This window comes from Brienomyrus brachyistius, unplaced genomic scaffold, assembly GCF_023856365.1.
Source record: "Brienomyrus brachyistius isolate T26 unplaced genomic scaffold, BBRACH_0.4 scaffold32, whole genome shotgun sequence".
In the NCBI taxonomy this organism is placed as follows: Eukaryota; Metazoa; Chordata; class Actinopteri; order Osteoglossiformes; family Mormyridae; genus Brienomyrus; species Brienomyrus brachyistius.
This window is the reverse complement of record NW_026042307.1, coordinates 3570221-3590518: the sequence shown is the minus strand read 5'-3', so window position 1 is coordinate 3590518 and position 20298 is coordinate 3570221. Positions and strand designations below refer to the sequence as shown.

General features: G+C 42.8%; 1 protein-coding gene across 4 annotated transcripts in view; it reads left to right on the top strand.

Annotated features, from left to right (window-relative positions):
* LOC125721139 (phospholipid-transporting ATPase IA) overlaps nucleotides 1-20298 on the top strand; it is a 132765-nt gene that overhangs the window by 52652 nt on the left and 59815 nt on the right. For 2 of the 4 annotated variants that reach the window (XM_048997154.1, XM_048997152.1), the window contains 8 exons: nucleotides 3531-3600; nucleotides 5389-5516; nucleotides 6804-6915; nucleotides 7360-7525; nucleotides 10033-10160; nucleotides 11664-11741; nucleotides 12442-12530; nucleotides 18281-18325. In XM_048997154.1, the coding sequence (XP_048853111.1) occupies nucleotides 3531-3600; nucleotides 5389-5516; nucleotides 6804-6915; nucleotides 7360-7525; nucleotides 10033-10160; nucleotides 11664-11741; nucleotides 12442-12530; nucleotides 18281-18325 (816 nt within the window). Of the gene's footprint in view, nucleotides 1-443; nucleotides 518-3530; nucleotides 3601-5388; nucleotides 5517-6803; nucleotides 6916-7359; nucleotides 7526-10032; nucleotides 10161-11663; nucleotides 11742-12441; nucleotides 12531-18280; nucleotides 18326-20298 lie in introns of all 4 variants that reach the window. The other 2 variants (XM_048997150.1, XM_048997151.1) reach the window with 2 other exon arrangements.

Sequence of the window (20298 nt, the reverse complement as noted above, 5' to 3'; positions counted from 1 at the left end):
AGGATCTGTTTGCCTTGGGTGACCCTACCAGGGGCATAAAGCCCCGGGCAACATAGCTCCTGGGATCATTGGAACATGCAAACCTCTCCACCACAATAAGGTGTCGGCTCCATGTTTCTGTCATTTTAAACATGACCGTTTGGTATGTTGGGCATTTCATAGAATGTGCTTTAAATCTTGGAATAGCAGCCTTGCAGTCACACACATGCCGAAGGCCATAGCATGTAATATGTAGTATGTGAAGTTCATGACCTGACATGACAGGGTTTTGAAAACGAAGCCTTGATGAAGTGTTTGCAGTGTTGCTTGTACTTCACTTTTCTCAGTAGAATGAATTTCTGTCTCTCTCTCTGTCACCTCATCTGCATGTTCTGTCTCTGCTCCTCAACCTTCCTTCTTCCACCCCTCCTCCTCTGCTCTGCTGGTGGTGCCTCGTGACATAGGTGACAGTTGGGGAGATAGTAAAGGCCACCAACGGGGATCATCTCCCGGCTGACCTCGTCATTCTGTCGTCCAGGTCAGGAGCTCCACAGCTGGAGCAGCTTTTTTCCATTTGTTCATGAAAGCCAGCTGGTCAACCTGAGGACAGGCCAGGCCAAGCCAACTGGTAAACCTGAGGCCAGGCCAGGCCAACTGGTCAACCATTCATGGCAAAAAGATCTTATTGTTTTCTTTAGCAATATAAGTTTTCGCACATCATGTTTACTTCTTTGGTAGTTAGTGTGAGATAGCTGCTATTTTTTATGAATTTTCCACACAGGAAAAACATCAACATCAGCTTTACTTACTTTTTAAAAACAAATCTCAAAGGAATTTAATCTAAAATAAATGTTTTTCACAAGCAGTAAGCGGAGAAATGCTCATATTTTATACCACATAGCATCTTCGCAGAAAGCACTGTCTGAGCTAGCATGGCTAATGGTGCCCATTCATAACGACGACTGTGTAGAATACAAAGAAGCCTTCGTGATTGCATCCTGAAAGATGAATGCGGGTATTTACAGGATCATTGTTTGATCCTCTTCGGGAAGGCGGCATTTCTTCACCCTCCTTGTGTTGGTGCCATGCACGGATAGTGTCGGTGCCCCACACTGATAAGTCATGGGAGCCAGACCCCTACTTCAGTGTAACAGCGAGAAGATTTCTTATTGATGCTTGGGGCCAGAGGAGAAACAGAAGGAAATAGACTGATGAAATGGATGAAAGACGAAGTGTTATGGTCTACGGCAAGCAAAAAACAAATGAGACCCAAAAGCAGTGCTGGGCCGGAAGCGACCCAGAGCTGTGTTTCAGTCGTACAGAGCAACCCACCACATTACCAATAACTGGTTAACCCAGACCACACTGTGACGTCTCCTTCTGATATAAAGACAGCAGGAGTCTTATTCCTTTCTATTCTGAATAACTGGATTGTACCAGGTGCAGGTACCATTTATGCACAACACAAACACTGAAAAAATACTGAGAAATATTAAAAAGACAGCAATTGAATGAATAGAGCTGGAATACAAACTTGAACTAGTACACAGGTGGTAGTTAGCACACAGGTTTTACGTATCAAATGTTCCACTCATGCATGATTGGTCACAGGGGTAAATTGACATCACAAACCCTTTTCGTGACATTTTGGACTGTCCTGTTTGTTTTGGGCAGCTCCCTTCTGTAGGACACCTTTATCGATGAGCATGTGCACTGGTCTTATGTTCTGCTGGTGTCATCCATGCTTGGCTTGTGCAGGGAAATGTGCTTCATTCTCCTGAGGGCAGTAGTCTGAGGTGTTGCAGGCTGTAATGGTCTTAGTATCAGTATGAGAAGGCTGCCACACACACACACACACACACACACACACACACACACACGCCTGTAGGGTATACCTATCCTTATGGGGCCCGCTCATTCACTTTTATGGGAAAAATGCTAATGCTAACTATGACAACCTTAACCCCCACCCTGCCATAACCATAACCATAAGTAATCAAGCAAAATACAAGAATGTTTGCATTTTTAGTTTTTACATAGCAGTCACCGATTTTTATAAAGAGTTTTCCCTTATGGGGACCGGTTTCCTGAAAAATGGATAATTTTCACGTTATGGGGCCATTGTGTCCCCATAAGGATAGGTATACCCCCTCACACACACACACACACACACACACACACACACCATCTCCCCCAACCTCTCCAGGCTGTGCCCGAAGCTGGCTCCACAACAGCTTGCCACCTATAGCACCTATATCATGCTCGTCAGCATTTCTGTGAACTTCCATTGTTAAGGACAGCTAAAAGGATCAGAAGCAGAAGCAATGACGGTCACGTCTGTGACTGTACTCCAGAGTTAAGGTGAATCTTAAGATGGAGTAAACTGACCAGAATTTGAACAATTGAAGCACTGCAGATTCCTTTGATCCTTCGTTGTCTTGGATTATTAATGGAACCACAATTAAGTTTTATAAACTGAATTGAAAGAGCCGAGTGCTAGGTTTACTTTTAGCTGTCCTTGTAGTATTACTATCCATCAACTTTCTTCAGAAGATCAAATTACTCAAACTAAGTTAAGTATTTTAATCTTAAATATTCAGTACACATTTTTAAATATTTGATTTCAGCAGTAATGGTTGCAACGTACAGTACAGGCCAAACGTTTGGACACACCTTCTCATTCAATGTGTTTTCTTTATTTTCATGACCATTGGTAGATTCTCACTGAAGGCATCAAAACTATGAATGAACACGTGTGGAGTTATGTACTTAACAAAAAAAGTAAAAATAGTCACTTATCAAAATAGTCACCCTTTGCTCTGATTACTGCTTTGCACACTCTTGGCATTCTCTCAATGAGCTTCAAGAGGTAGTCACCTGAAATGGTTTTTCAACAGTCTTGAAGGAGTTCCCAGAGGTGCAAGTGTGGAAAGCAGTAATCAGAGCAAAGGGTGGCTATTTTGAAGAAACTAGAATATAAAACATGTTTTCAGTTATGTCACCTTTTTTTAAGTACATAACTCCACATGTGTTCATTCATAGTTTTGATGCCTTCAGTGAGAATCTACCAATGTAGTAAATGGTCATGAAAATAAAGACAACACATTGAATGAGAAGGTATGTCCAAACTTTTGGCCTGTACTGTATATCTTCTAAAGCCGAGGTTGTCAAATGGAGAAGCCCCAGGAGCTGCATATTTCCTTGGTCATTAAATCACGACTCAAATTTAAAAATCACATAAAAATATTGCAATAAAAGTAAATGTAGCACAACGCGTTTGTGCACAGTTAAAAAACATAAAACGCACAAAATAGTCCAACATGAGAGGATATATTATTTAACCACACTGTCCAATGAAAATGCTCCTGTTTTGCATCGTGACCCACTAGTTGAGAAACAATGTTCTGAAGTAGCTTTTTGGTGACGATCTGAAGAGAGTTGATGCGATATCAACAGCCGGAGTATGCATGCACCTTTGTATGTGTGCAGGTGGGTATGTTCCTATTCTCCTCTTAGTGTGGGGCTGCCTGACTGTGTCTTCTGATCCTCAGTGAGCCACAAGCCATGTGCTACATCGAAACCTCCAACCTCGATGGAGAAACCAACCTTAAAATCAGGCAGGTGGGTCACTGTTTAATGCACTGTTTAATGATGGAGTGTAAGGTTTTTAATGGTGCTGGACCAGAACAACATCAGTAATAGTAAGGACTTGCCTTTATTAGCAAGGGTGTAACTTTGGGTTGAACACTGGGGGTGGGGTTTGAGGTCTCCCCCCATTTTGGGTGGTCCAGGGGGTTGTATTGGTCGGTTTTGATTGGTGAGGGGAATTACAACCCCCCCACATAATTTATGTCCATGTTTATTAGTGTTGGTTTTGTTAAGATGTATTTGTTTGCATTTTGTTAGACAGACAATTTATCATGTGGATTAAGCATCTTGTTCAATTAAGGCTTTGTCCACTTTGTGCTACTTTCGTTTTCTGTTTTTTTTTTTGTTAAAGGTATTTTAAAATACATTGTACTACTACACTGACAGTGCAGTCCTGCACCATTTAGGAATTCTGGTGGAGAACAGGACAAATAAATTGAAAAATTAGGATAAAGGTAAAATTCCTATTACCTCCAGCCCATCCAAGTCTTATATGGCCATAGTAAGGGATGCACTTAAGTAAATTAGATTAAATGTAGTAAGTTAAGTAAATTAAATGGGGAAAATGTCTTAGTCATGTCAAGAGTCTGTTTCTACTTTTTTTATCAATTTCCTTAAGGGAGGAAAATACCACATCAATCAATGACTGGAAGAATCATTGTTTGCATTTATTAGTAATTAAAAAACATTGGACATTGGAAATTCAAACATGGCCCCAATAATCTTTTCCCTAATTGTAAACAAAAGACTTAAAAATGTCTTTAGACCTGCTGTGGTTTTGGGGCTTGGTTATAGTGCAAGGTGCACGTCCAATTCAGAAAACAGTCCTGTGTTTGAGTGACTCTGGTGTTTGGGGCTGGTGGCACCCTGTAACTGGAGCTTTGTAGGGTCTTTGTACAATGGGCTCATTGATCCAAAGCTCTGACATTAAGGACTTAACGAGATAACGGTGGACTCCAATGAGGCTGCCACTTGGAAAAGCATCTGCTACCTTTGTTTTCTGGTACTATAGGCCGAGGCTGCCTGCTATTGCGAATAAATCATGGCTTTCATGGTAACACTTGAAGCTCTCATCTATAATGCCCTAATGCCCTATAGATGCCATCATAATGCACTATAGATGCCGTCATAATGCACTATAGATACTGACATAATGCACTATAATGATCAGTGTAAGAATTCATGAACCATTACAGTGTCTTCTATTGACAGTCATAATGCATTAAAGTGTTGATTATAATACTTCATAAGCTTCAATGAAGCCCTCATCTATAATGCACTATAGATACCTTCATAATGCATTATAATGATCAGTATAATAATTAAGGATACTTTGTACTACATTATGAAGGTAGCTCTAGTGCATTATAGATGGGAGTTCCATAAAGCATTCATAATGCATAGTAAACATGGCAATAACGTATTATACCTTTTTATGAACATTGATAGAAATTTTATAATGCTCTATGAATGCATAATAATGTTTTCATAGAATATCATAGACATGGCTTTCAAAGAAATTACCACTTTTATTGTGACTTACTATTCCTTTTTGTTTGTACTACTATGTAAGTATTAATAAATAAAGCATAAGGATTTGAAAATATGCTGCAGTTTGATGTGGGAAAAGGCTGGATGCATGCCATCAGGCAGAACACAGAGTCCAATTTCCGTGACCCGGAGAAGAACGTGGTCCATGTTCTGTTTCTTGTTGCCGATGTGACATCTGCGATCACCGTTTTACCTATCGGCTCTCCTCAGGGCCTGCATATTACTGCTGACATCAAAGACATTGCCAGCCTGACCCGGCTGACCGGCCGAATGGAGTGCGAGAGCCCCAACCGGCATCTCTATGACTTTGTGGGGAACATCCGGCTCGAGGGCTTCAGGTGGGCTGATAGCTTGGAATCCTGACTTAAGCCAAACAAAATGTTTTGGTCTTTAGTTTGATTTATGTAGTTGTGGGCTAGGAAGTATAGACCATTGCTTAGGAATGTCAGTCGATGGGGCCTTGAACCAAAAGGACTCAAGGTCTTTGTTAGTGCTGGCTGATTGATCTCACAGACCTGCCCTGGTCAACCTGCATCTTCAGCATTCTAGACTAGTGAGTAGGCAGCGTTGAGTTTCTCAGTTAAGGCTAATTTTATCACCCTTTGGGAGGTTTGCTTTTTCCAGAATCTTAAATGAATGTACAGTCGCTTATTTTTTTCCTTTTCTTGTTTACTTTTCTGACCTAATTAGACATGGAGTAGGTTTTCAGAGCTATGATTCATGCGGGCACCCTGGCGTTTCATGCAACTTTATCTGTGCTTTTCACAAACGCTTGCTGATGACAGCGAAAGCGTTGCAGTTCTGGCCTTTGTCAGGGAGCAGTACGGTGCAGAATAGGGCAGTCATTTCTGCTTGTCTACCCTGCATTTTTGGCCGTGTGATTTTATTTTATGTCATTTTGTTGAACTATTAAGAATGTGTCGGCAAAATTGTCAGGCACAAGAAGGCCCATGTTTCCCAGAAGGCATGTCAGATCTTCCAGGCATGCTATGATCTCCAGACCATGCACATTTCTGTAATCAAAAGGAAATTTGGAAGTGCATTGTTTGCCTTGTCTGTATCCTGATATCGTCATTGAAATGTCCGTTGTGCTGCCTCACCCTTTCAAAATTGGTCACATTAACTGCTCAACCCACTTTTCATTTGTCAGTACATGGTAAACATGGTAATTTGTCAGTACATGGTAAGCAAGCTAATATGTTTCACTGGGAGTTTGCTGCATGATTTTAGCATGGAATATTCATATTGGTAAAGGACATATCCCGCCAGACTGACACATACAGTAGGAGAGAGAGTGTGTAGAGCTAGTGAGCGAGGCAAGTAGATGTGGATAATACAGTAGAAATACTCCAGGCTTTACTGTAGTATTAACTTCCCCCCCCCATACGCTTCTATTTCGTGACGGTTGTAAGGTTGATGGTGGCACTCAAGTTGGTAGTATATTTTTGGTGTTTTATTGATGGTCCACAGTTACTTGTTACAGTAATAATATTACACAGATTCATACATGCAGTGTGAAAATGAGGTATTGGTGTGCTTAAAATGAGATGAGAATTCAGCGCACTGGCTAGCTCCTCCAGTGCCTGAGTCTGCAGGAGAAGGAGCTGTATGTATTCTTGTTTCAGCACCGTGCCTCTGGGACCGGACCAGATTCTCCTGAGAGGGGCCCAGTTAAGGAACACGCAGTGGGTGCATGGCATCGTGGTCTACACCGGCCATGACACCAAGCTCATGCAGGTAAGTCTCACCTCCACTGCAGATCAGGCCATAAGGAGTTCCCAGTACTGATCTGTCCCCGGGCGACTGCAGGCTGGTGAGAATAGTCAGGATTGAACTGAAAGCCCGGGTGTATTTACGACTGTATTTAAATACAAATATTTTTGGTCCTTTACAGCCTTCGTTTTTTATCTGTCAGTGATAATAAAAGTACCCATTGTTTAACTATTGAATTTTATACAAAATGTAGCCGTAAGAACACTTTTGTCTAGTGTGATGTACAAGTGTATTGTGCATTGTATTTTATTTTACACATTTAGAGACGGTTAAACATCCAGATTCAATGAAGATCTTTTCTGTCACAGTAATCATTCCTCATTTGCATTCGACATTTGCAGTAGACAAAGTGCAACTAAATAATTAAGGATCCTTTTCTTTTTTTGTTCTCCTCCTTTTCCTTCCCAGAATTCCACCCGGCCTCCCCTGAAGCTGTCCAACGTGGAGCGTATCACAAACTTCCAAATCCTGGTGCTGTTTGGCTGCCTGCTGGCCATCTCTCTCATCTGCTCCATTGGACAGACCATCTGGAAGAGTAGCCATGGCAACGGCGTGTGGTACATGGACCTCAGCTGTAAGCCTCGCCCCGGTCTCTCCCCGAATCCTCTTCTCTCACAGGCTGGTGGCTGCCTACTCGTTTTGTGATCCCGTTGTCATTGTTGTGGCCTCTGTTTATGTCGCCGTGGTAACATTATTACATATTTAAACGCCAGAAGCGGTTGAACTTCTAGGGTGTCCGTGTTTTCCTAATGATATGTGCAAACTCGGTGAAATGGTTGACAAAACATCACTATCTTTTAATATTTTTTCTGCTAATGCTTTTGTCTGGCTTGTTTTTCTTTGTTGTTTCTAACAGCTCCAGGTAACAACCATTTCAAAGCATCAGCCAACTGTGACCTGGCCCCCCCTCCCTTTAACTAGCCCCTACCTGCACCTCTGACTTGCTAAGCAAATGAAGGCACTTATTGGGTTGGCACACGTTGTGAGGAGAGGAGAGCAAGGGAGGCACATCAGGACCATTAAAAAAAGGCTCCCCCCCCCCCCAGCTGTCATGCTGATCTTCCTGCTTGTTCTCTAACATACAGTATTTCCCTCCTACACCTTGCTGATGGCTAAACTCTTTGCAAACCCCAGCCTAATGTCCTGCAGCTGCAAGCCAGCACACGTGTCTCTCAAAGGGATGTGCTGCTGGTCTGTGGTCTCCCCAGCAGACACGGACATTTCCTGATTTTTTTTTATATATTTTTTTATTACTAAGAATATACTCAGAATGAGCTGCATGAAATTCATCTTTCTGTCTGCCAAGGGTCGAACAAATGCAAAGCCAGACTGAGGCCTTTGACTCTGTTGACAATTTTTTCTTATTTCAACTCTATGACATCAATAGAGTTGGATTAGGAAAAGAAAAGATCCTTACAGTGCTGAAGCGATGATTGCAAAACGTTTACCATCTCAAAAGAGCCATTATCTTCCTCCCAGTCGGTCCACAGTGGAGTGATATTCCGTGTCGGATTGATTGCGGCTTGTTTTGTGACCTACATCGTACTCCTGGCACGCCTCAGCGGCCTCACGCACCATCCTGCGACAAATCCTCAGCTTCAGATGCAGGCCCGCAGCTTCCCGGGGTGGCACCAGCTCCCGGAAGTGACTTCAGCCAGACGGGGATGCTGTTGACTATGATGTTTCCCAATCCGATCCTCGGCTACCCGCAGACAGTCCATGTTTTTAGCAGAGATGTGGGTTGTCTGAAAGGGAGCTGGGACAAAAACACGGACCTTCTGTGGGTCCCCGAGGACCAGGTTGGGAAACACTGGAGTAGAGTCATAAGTCAGCTCTTCATCTTCAGTGTGACTATACCTTTAAGAGGGGTCACTCACTGCATGTTCCCCCTTTGTGTTTTTATGGTGTTTTTTTCCCTGGCTGTGTGGTTATTTTATTGGTTTCACAGATCACCTCACGCAGGATGCTTGGGTTGTTGCCTTTCCATTAGGAGGTACTTAGAAATCCCAGCAGTTCCGGAGAAAAAGCAGGGGTATGCAGCCTCCGTTCAGTAGCCAGCTCCCGAGGCACAGGGCCATTATGCTGGTGGGCAGATCAGCACAGAGTATTAGTCATGATCCAAAAGAGAATGTGACAATTCAGATTTATGGTGATTGTGCATTAGCCAATATAGGAATGTTTTTATTTACACCCAGTGGATATCCTCGTGCCCAGAGTCCTCACGAATGGGAGTCTTCCCCCATTCCTTTCAGACAACCTTTCGTCATTCCTGTTGGCAGAGTTGGCAGCTCGTCCACTCCGACTGTGTACTGTGTGCCCACCGTCAGCGTACCACACGATGTGGCACCGGTTTCTTAGCATTAGCCTAGCACAGATTTCTTGTGCATTTTCCTGTATTATTTTTGTTTTCTGAGGCTCTAGGGTGCAACAGTGCTCTACCTGGGCAAAGAGGATTAAACTGACAACGCCTAAGAGGTTTAGACAGAATCTCCCACCAATCTTGGCGACTTGCAACATTTTGGCAACATTCTTGGGAAATTGTGGCGACGGGTTTGTACCCTCTGCCGAACAGGCTTTGTGGGAATGTCGTGCACACTATAGGGTTCCTGCTGCTAGCAGCCCCCTGCCCTCTGGCTACCCAGTCTCGTAGGTCTTCTCCTCCATACCTTTGTAGTGTCTTTGTAATGTTCCATCGTCATGCTCTGTGTCATCTGTTCTTCCTTCTGCGCCTTCACAATCTTGACTAGTTTTGTAATGGGAGGAGTTCTAGCCCTAGGCGCTCGGGGTTGAGTGATTCACTCTGGGAGGAGTACTCAGGTAATTTAATTAACTCCAGTTTTTTCCATGTGGGCTTCATGATGCAGTGAGATCCCGTTATTTATCACATTGGTCTGAGAAGGATTGGGGACTGTCGTTGGCCTTTCCACCTGCTGTGGCATTCACTGCATGAATTGGGATTGCCGTGTTCTTCCTGCTCCTGGTTCAACACTGTGACAGTGGGTGTAGTTTGGGGCTTGTGGGAGATGGAAGTTTAGTTGCACTAAGATCATCCTCACCGCTGACGCTTCTCTTTCCATGCAGTCGGCGGTGCTGCCAACTTTGGCCTCAATTTCCTCACCTTCATCATCCTCTTCAACAACCTGATCCCCATCAGTTTGCTCGTCACCCTAGAAGTGATCAAGTTTATCCAGGCCTATTTCATCAACTGGGTGCGTAGACCGGCTTTGTACACTTGGTATGAACTGGATGCTACACGATTACAAAGACGTTTAAACCACCAACACATCTGGCCTGTAACATAAAACCTGCACTGAAATTTGTCATTGTTATGTTTTAATGGAATTGTGAAATTCCGAATTTTTCACACATTTTTATAATTGTAGCAGTAGATATTGAAAACCCATATACCTCTTGTGTTTTTCCAAGAGAAGTACGCTGATTGGTTTCCACTGCCAGATCAAATCATTAATGTAGCCACACTACTTGCTGGTAAACATTTCAACATTTCTAATTGTGGTACAGCGTTAAGCTAAATGAATAAGCGTAAATGAACCTATGGGGAATTCTTTGATAATAAATTACGTCTCACCGCATCTTTATGTACTCCTGATTGCAACGGAACGCTGTTTAGCCATGTCTCCCAATTACCCCAAAGAAGCCACTCCTCTTGTTCAGTCCCAAATGCATCATGGGTAACTAATTGAATTGTGCTATTCCAGTTGCATATATGCACATCGCGATGCTATATGCGGTGTGAAATCGGCTGGTGAAACAGCTCGATGCAGCAGGAAACGCGAGCTTCCGTCCAACCACAGAGTCACGCCTATGACTCAGGGGAAAGAGGGGCAACAGCGGGATGGGGGGCCACTGCCAGTACCCACACCCCAGCTCCCCCTCCACACACACACACACTGCGGAACATTCTGGAAATAGACTCTGTGCTGTCTGCCTGCAGGGACAGAGTGACTAGGCGGCAGCAAGAGACGTGACCAATGCACCCACGCTGCATGTTAGAATAAAAATAGCCCCCGACCCTCCCCCCCCACCTCAGGCATCTCCGTGTCCCGCCCCCATACAGCCCCCCCCCCCCCCCCCCCCACTGCCTGTCTCACGCCTGTCAGCAGTGTCATGCTCGTTTGTCGTATTCTTACCTCATTTACATCTAGATGCCTTTCTAGCTTCACCTTCAGCTCGGCTGCATCAAAGAGGTGTCCCGGAAAGGCTTATCTGCCCCCACCCCCCCACCCAGATGGTCTTATTCAAAGCCATTCTCCGCTAAAACGCCTAGGTGTTTCACCGCAGCTTGTTCATGCTGATGTGTTAGCGAATGCCACACTTCTGATATCAGTCACATTTCTCAACCTTTATATCCTCCCCGCCGCCCTGAAACAAAATTAATTAATTGAATCACCCTGTACATTGCAGTGGGTGGGTAGCTAACAACTTTACCTCTTGCCGTAAACTACAAATAATGTACTGTAATGTACTCAGTGATGCTTTCCATGAGTTTCATCAATCACCAGTGACCGTGCGTTAGTATATGCTTTGTAATACACATTGGATTTTTCTCTCATGTTACACAGACACCCACTTGGTGTCAGAAACCCTGTCTCACATGAAAACTTAAGTGTGTAATTTAGCCTCCCCTATATATGTTATAAGAGATTTAGACTTCAGTGGTGGGCGCGCGTGTCTTGGTTTCTGGTCCGCAGGATATGGACATGCACTACGAAGTTACTGACACGCCCGCAATGGCTCGAACCTCCAACCTTAATGAAGAACTAGGGCAGGTAAGATGTTTTCCTTTTCCTCAAGCAGTCGCAGCGATTTCCGCTTAATGTCACCGTTTTCCTTTACATTTATGACTTAATTGTTGGGGGCACTAGCAGGAGCTGATGCCTAGCAGCCTTATTGCAGTGAGTGTTGAAAAAGCACAGTAGTGGACAGGATTTCATAATTCACATAATATTTTGTTGCCGGATCCTGAACTCTTCCGCGCTGTGTTCCTTACAGTTTCCAGGTTAAGGACGTCTGACTTATGGACAGCTTATGCTTACAAATGGACTGCCATAAAGCCTTATATAATACAAATGTTTGTTGAATATAATGCTTCGTAATAACGAACACACACACACTACCTTGTGACGCTCATGAAAAAATTGTGCAACTTTAGCAATTCGTCATTTTGGGGCACAGTACAGTACTGTATATTTTTATTATTATTCATAGATTATTAATACTCTTATGTACTGTATTATTATTGCTCAGGTTTATCTAAAAGAACTTAAATACAGAATTAGGGAACGGATCTCGTCTGTAACCTGGGGACTGCCTGTCTCATAGAAAGTTTTGTGTTGCATAACCCCTTAAGAATTCATCAGCAATTGCCATGATTTTGACTTTGAGCAATCTCTCTTCCCAAAATTACACAAATTTTTTAGAAAGACGGGGAGTGATAAAGCCTGACAAAGCACTTTTTTTACCTTTCAGGTGAAATACATCTTCTCAGACAAAACTGGGACATTGACGTGCAATGTAATGCAGTTCAAGAAGTGCACTATCGCGGGTGTCGCCTATGGGTGAGCAGTACTACATCCACGTGCACTTTCAATATTCTGTCACATTCTATTACAGCTGCATGATGTGCGATGTTAAAATCAACAATAAATGTCATCTTGCAAGGACTGCAATAGTCAGCTGGGTTGACTATGAATAAATTACACTAAAACATTTTTACTTGGTCTCAGGAAACAACACTTACCAAGCTTTGCAATTTTAATGATTGTTCCGTTTCAAGATTATCTAGTATATGTTACAAATTCCGTCTAAAGTTTACTGCTGCTGCCTTTGCATGAGCTCTGCATGCACTGTCCAGGCCAATCATAATCATTCTCGTCCTTGCTATCATAGATTGTGTGGCACGTTTGTCAGAAATTAAACAAACAATTGTTAAGGAAACAAAAGAAAAATAAACAAGAAATGGTCATTCAACTTCTGTTGCATGGAAATATTTTGGATTCCATACGGATAATACTAAACAAAAAGCAAGTGATTTGTCTGTATTGCTCACGGCAACACCAATAATTTATGTGACAGACTGCTGCTGCAAAAAGTTCAAATATCACAAGGTGAATTTTTTCCAGTATTGTGTCGCTGTGCTGTGCTGTACTGTCTGTCATCCTAACTGTCTGTCTGTCATCCTAACTGTCTGTCTGTCATCCTAACTGTCTGCCTGTCTGTCTGTTTCTCGTGAGGAGCAGCGGTATAACCTACAGGTGAAGAGAAGGGTTTGGGGAAGTCGAATTATGATTGGGTTTTATTATTATTATTACTACGACTGCCTTGATGCCAGTACAGACTAGATAGTCAGCATTAGCCCCAAATGCCTTGTCTTCTGTTTGGCTTGTCCTGCTTCCCAGTGGCATATTCTTTGTTGTAATAGTATAATGAGTTTCCCCATCTTGTTGCTGGTTGTCCTCTCTCTCTTTTCATTTCTCCAGCTTCTCTAGACACTCTAATCATTGTCTTCATAATATGCCCTGAATGAGCTTGCTTCACTATGCTCATTTGTGGTTCAAATGGAACTTCAGGTATAACTTGATAAAGGATATGTTGTTTGTTTCTCCATGATTCCCACAGTATTCCTGAAAGTATTTACTGCTACCTAACGTGTCCCGTTTCTCCATCGTCCAGCTTTCACACCCATCCAGAGTCACAAGTAATAATTATTTTGAACTATCTAATTTCTTTGACATATGTCATCAAGGATTTTTTTTTTAATGATATTGCGGACAGGAAACGAGAGGCCAAGGAAGACAATTTAGACTTTCACTACTCATAGTTCGTATGTCTGAAAGTTCTTAAGTTGAAAGTTCAAAAGTAGAGGAGCGTCTGTACTGTAAAACTGAAAGGATCCTGTGTTTGGCTAAACAGTTCAGTTCTTGTGTTTTTCCTGGTTTGTTTACTTGATTGAAAAACTCATCCAGCTGTTTCACATTAACATTAGTGACATATGCATGATTATATGAGACTGACCAATCAGCACACAGCAAGAACACAATGTTCACAAATATTGTCCTAGCTCAGTGTCCTCCCTGATATAGATTATCTGATCACCTTATAATATTAAATAGTTATATTTAATATTTAATGTATAATTTCTGAGCTAGGGTCAAAATGAGTCGAAACCATGACGTGATCGCCGTCCCACCTGGGCCATCTCCTGGCCTCCCCCAGGCCTGGGACAGCTACCCCAATTGTCCCCGCGAGATGGCAGGCCTGGTTGGACTGTTGTAATTTTTCCTTCCTCACCAAATCAGAAGTCAGAAGCCGCTTGTGTAGATCCAAATTCAGTCTTTATTGCGATAATGAAGTTACAACCAAGGCCGGACACTTAAAGTGTGTCCAATACTGTTTTACACCAATTTTTATACAAGTTCTTATCATTTAACAATATCTCGTCACTTAAGCATCATCATTCCCTCAACCATTCACCATCATGGTTTTTTCCCTTAATCCTCACCCCTAGGTGATAAGTTTGTCCATCATTTCTTTTACCGTTTGGTCCCTCGGCCGAACATTATGGTGGCGCGACCAGCTCCACTTGGTTTTTTTTTTTTAAAAATACTCAGTCATGAACTTTTCATTCAAATTCAAGCAAATCCCTTCCCTTCAGTATCAAACCTTGGCAACTGCAGCTTGTTGGCCATTGTTTGATTTAGGGGGTTCGTAATACATTTGTCCTTCAACGTAGTGATGAACTGCAACACTAATAAAGGTGGATATTCATACAACCAGGGTTAACATAAAATAGCTAATAAAGACTTAGAGGTTAACATAAGGTGTAGATACGTAGTTGATTACAAAGTTGATAACTTTGTAATGATTACATAATGAGTATTTGGCATGCTTTTTGATAATATCATAATGATTATGCTGTACGTTGTATAGCGCTAAATAATATTCCATAGGACGTTACAGAGTCTATTGACTATCAGGAAAAGCTGTCCGTGGTCCTCAAGGGTCACAAAATGAACCCACTTTGCAACCAGTCCTCATTCGGCAGCAGAATCAGACAGACGGATGATCGGTAATGCTTTTAGCGGAGTGTGGCTAACCAGCTCAGCAGGTTGTTAACACTGGCTGACGTGTGGATCGGTGTTCTCTATTTCAATCACCCATCTGTCCTACCGCACCTTCGGTGATGCATTTTTTTCCATGAGTACTGGAACCTTCTGAGAAATGGCTCTAATTTAGTGTCATTGAGCATAATAGTGGCTCCTGCAAGCTGCATTTTACGTCTTGATGAAAGAGAGAGCATCTCACTTTTTTTGTTTCGTTATTAATATTGCAGTGTCTTTTATTGAAGTATTTTTTTTAGAACAGCCAATTTCAATCACAGTTTTTGTATTTGAAATTCCTCTTTTCTGCATAATCTTTTTATATACAATTTATTTAACAATTCAGTGAATGGACCCGATTTTACCAGATGTTCAGTCTAGCTGCCGGCTCAGTGTATGTGTTCCTGAAGACAGCCCCTGTATTGTACACTCCCTTACAGACAAATACAAACACAGTAATTAGATACGCTATAGACAGAGCGGGTTGTGGACATTCCGGGACCATGTCGAATGGCCTGATGTCTGTCTCAGCCCAGGCCACACACCATGGTTCCTGTTCCCACATTTTTCTTTTCCCCACACCCTGGACCTGGTTGGTTTTCCCTGTACTGCTCGCGTATGCTGTTCCTCTCTTCCGATTAGTTCAGCATTTCTCAACCAAGTCCTTGGAGACCCCCAGCAGTCCATGTTTTTGCTTCCTCCCAGCTGCCAGCACACCTGAGTCAAGCAATGAAAAACAGCAGCGAAAACGTAGGCTGTCTGGAGGTCTCCGAGGACTGGGTTGAGAAACGTTGTGTTGCACTGAACTGTGGTTCAGTATAACATTATTGCAACGGTTTCTCTGTCCTTGTCTGTGCTGTAGACGCGTTCGTCTGTTTTTGCTGATGCTCTGCAGTCTCCAGGTGAGTCTTCATGTCGCCAGAATGAAGGAAACTGGAGCCTTGTTATGTTAAACAGAGGCATGAACCCGCTGTGAGTTCCACTGGGCCTTTAATAATAGGGGCCCGGAAGGGGAGCGGGGGGGGGGGGGGGGGGGTGCTGTAATTCCATAAGCCGCCTCATTTGCATGTATATTAATCGTCAAAAGGCTCCGCAACGCATCTGTGTAGCCATACAGATTAGCGGCTGGTGTACAGGAAGCGAAACTCACCAGAGCCGCTGCGAACGTGAACATGTGGCACTGTGCGTGTAGAGGTATCTCAGCGGGCGGACGGCACGCTTTCGTCCTCAGGGATGCAGCTTGTGTGCATTACACTGAGGCGTCCACAGGCTGACTGATAAGGGGGAGGTGATGCAGTTAGTACCATTTTTCTGGCTTTTTAGGGACCAGGTGGGGACACACTCATGGTAATTAACATGACGTTATCGTTGTTGTTGGGAGTAACCAGATAGAAGTGGTCTGTGCAGGAAAAGTGGTGTGACAAGGAGGTGCCTGTTTTTTTCCCCTCTCTCTCTCTTCCAGTTCACCAGTTTGATCCTGTGTGGAAATGGTTTCAGACTAAGGTGACAACATTCCCTTGTGGCACTCTTGAGTCATGATTACCGTCACACTGTGTTCTTATGCTGGCGTTTGCATATCCTGATGTGGATGTTTCTGCGGTTCTTCAGAATTAGTCTTTGTGCTCTTCATTCTCATACAGTATTTCAAATACTGACGTTTTTCTATTTATTTTTCGTTTTAGGTCAGATATGCATCTAGCCTCTAGATCTCTTTAAAGTGCTGTTTATTCTGACAGCTGTAATTCTGTGAAAGTCAGTAGCGTCACGCGCTCAGATTTACCCCCCTGCCCGCATCCCAGGCCTCCCCAAAGCCATGTGGGTCTCATTTACACGCCAGTCAGACATCAGCCACATTGTGATGGCCTCATCCTTTCTGTCCCCTGAATGAAAGGCCCAGAGCTTTGCTTGCATGATCAGGGTCTTTCTCTGGTTTCTCCAGAGGCTTACTGGTCTTTATGGTTTGACAGGCTGCTGCATTTCTGAACATCTGTAATTCACTGCCAAAAAGAAAATTTCTTTAGGACTCTTTCGAATACTGTTTCTTTAGGACTAAGTATCTGGTGTATGCTATCTAACACTTCTCTTGAAACCAGCCAGTAGAATTCTCAAATTCCGATCTATAGATATTTAGTAGAAGCAGTCAGGGTTTGAAAAAGGATAATTGTTTGAAATAATAGTCGGGCTTGTGTGTTGCCAAGTATTACCTGTGGAAATCCTCACACAGTGGAGGATGGCTGAGTGCGTTACAGAGTGAGAATTTTACAGCCAGACCTATGGATGATTTAACACCACATAATGATAGGTAAACATGTTCTGTTTGCACCTATCAGGGCTCCTCAGCCCTAAAATGCTGCAAAGGCCCAGGAGGATCAGGACTGGTTACCCTTCATTTACTAGCTGGATCTCTAGTCATTCTATTAATCATTTATTGTAGATACCATATATATATATATATGGGGATGCTACAATTATAACCATGAATGGTTATCATCCTACAAGTCCCAAGTCAAATGAAATGCACTTTATATAGTTAAAATTATTATATTTAATTATATATATATATATATATATATATGGGGATGCTACAATTATAACCATGAATGGTTATCATCCTACAAGTCCCAAGTCAAATGAAATGCACTTTATATAGTTAAAATTATTATATTTAATTAAACTCAAATCAGGTTTTCCGGATAGTCTTACTGTCAGCTTGATTTACGATGAGTCCATATCCTGTATCACCAAAAAAAGATTTTACCAAGGGTCAGCCAAGACGATGCTTCTCAGAACTAATCTCTTTACCTGAGTGTGAAACTCTGTCCCTCCCAGTCCCTCACAGACTCTCTGTTCATCTCTCTGTCCTGACATGGAGAGACATTGCTGTTGTTGTTGCTGTTGTCCCTTGTGTGGTGGCCTCTTCTTGACCGTTGGCTAGCTGTACTCCTCTCTCCCCATGTATTCTGTTCCACCAGTCCTAACCCTTGGTCTGATGTTTGCAGGCCAATTCCGCACTCTTTTCAAGAACCTTCTGTGTCTTTGCTAAACACACTCGTTCTTGCATTCTGCTTGGAACTCTGTTGAATTCTGTCATTAAAGTTCAACAGGAGAGTTCCACAGTGGTTTGTCTTGTTGTACGAACACACGCTTGCGTGCTTTTGATCCCTCCATCATCTTCTGTCCCCTCTCCCCCTTCTCTATGCTCCTGGAAGCCACCACTTTGATGCTGAAGATTACAGCTCCATGGATGATGACTGGTAAGGCCTCCCTGCCTGGTGTGCTTTTTGCACCTTGGTCTCTGTGAGGTGCATTGGGTGTCAGGGTGGCTTGCGGGCGACACCCTCCTATGATCGCACGTTAGTCTAAGATCCAGCCAATGAGTGATGGGTCAGATGTCTTTTCTGCATGGTTTCTCTCTGCGTTGACTCTTAACTCAGAACAAGTTTCTTCCCCACACTCTTTTTTTGCCATCTGGCTGAATGTTTTGACTGGTGAGGTTTCTCAGGGGAGATACTTAGAGATACATTAAGAGAGGAAAGGCCCATAACTGTGCCTGTAGGCCTCAGTGAACATCAAGCAAGGTATATAGAGTCATGCCTCAGCAGACACTGTGCTTACCATATTAGAGGCACCCTGGAACATGGTGTGCTGCTGTGGCATTAGACAGCATGGGGATCCTATGAACAGGATTGGCAAGGAAAGACTTCTTGAGATTCTAGACCCCTGGAGAAAGCAGTAGGGTTTGCTTTCGGGGTGAGAGGTTGGTGGCTCTTGCAGTTGGAAGCTAGTAATCAGAGCTGTGTTAAGTTAACATTGCATTTCACATCTTATTATTAGCAACAGCTTTTTAAAGTACCTATGATACCTTCACTCTGTTCATTAAATAACTTTATAAATAACTGTATAACATTACAGTTATTATTTTTTTCGCATCACATTGCTGTGAGAATTCTCTTCACCATGCTTTCAGGCAAGAAACTTTTTGGTATTGAAAGCTATTAAAATAATCAAATGTTCAATACCCCCTGGGCATTACAGATGCAAAAATAATTAGGGTAAAAGTCACTGACACCAATTAGTACTTGTTAAAAAGTTAAGTTTAGCAGATATTTAGTTGGGCCATGTAATATTTTATACATGACCTTAATATTGTATGACAAGAATTGTGATACATTTCTTGAGGTTGAAATGGTAAGTACTGCCATTGAAAATTTATCGTTACAGTGTCATGATGCTTCTGAGGTTCTCGCAGTGACCAGGGATAACCTCAGGGACATGGCTGCCTAGAATGGAGACATCCATAGCCTCGAGAGAGAGAGAATCAGAAAGTGTCATGGGCGTTACATTATCACTTAAAATTGGGTGTGAGTGTGGTCTCATTTGCTACCCTGAAAGCAAGCCAACAATTTAATTATTGTAAACTTTTATTTTATGTAGCAGAAGCTAAATTTTAGGAAATGCCAGCCAGTTAAAGGCTTTGATTAAAGGTCCAACAGTGACATCACTCTGCCAGCCATTTGGGGATCTGAACCGGTGACCTTCTTATCAGAGGCACGGCACCCTAACCCTAACCACACCATGCCCTTCATGAGCCATGTAGCAAACTTATCTTCAGGATCATGGCAAATGTGAAGGCTGTGAAGAGAAAGGAGCAAGCAGTGAAGAATAGTCCCTGTACTTATACCCTGTCCAGTCTGCTGGATGGAAGGAACCCACCACAGCTCCAATACAACAGTCATGTTTGGTACAATACTGATTTGAAAAAACATGATAATGTTGATTTATGTACAATTAAGTGTAAGAAGTTGATGGTGCATTTTAATGAACTTCCCTGACACATTTAATGTGATGCACAAAATAGAGCCTTGCTTTAGTGTCTCTCTGTAGTGTTATGAACTTGCAATCTTTGTAGGTCTCATGTAGTGAGATGTGAGCACCATGCGAGCACATTTTCCACTGTGTGGCCTGGAGAACCTACCAGATGAAGACCTTTAGCACAAGGCCCTGTAACTGTAGCCTCTTTTTCATCATGGATCTTACCCCTCGGAGAGGTCGTCCATCTGCCAGGGAATTCTTGCAGGGGTGAAAGTAAATGTTAAGCTCATAAAGATTTCGCCATTAAGTAGGTCCCAGCTATCTGTGACTCTCCCTTGGTTGTCATGTCTTTGGGAAACCTTGTTTCATCCTTGAAGTGGGTTTGCTGTGCCTCAGCTTAATGGTATTAACCGTG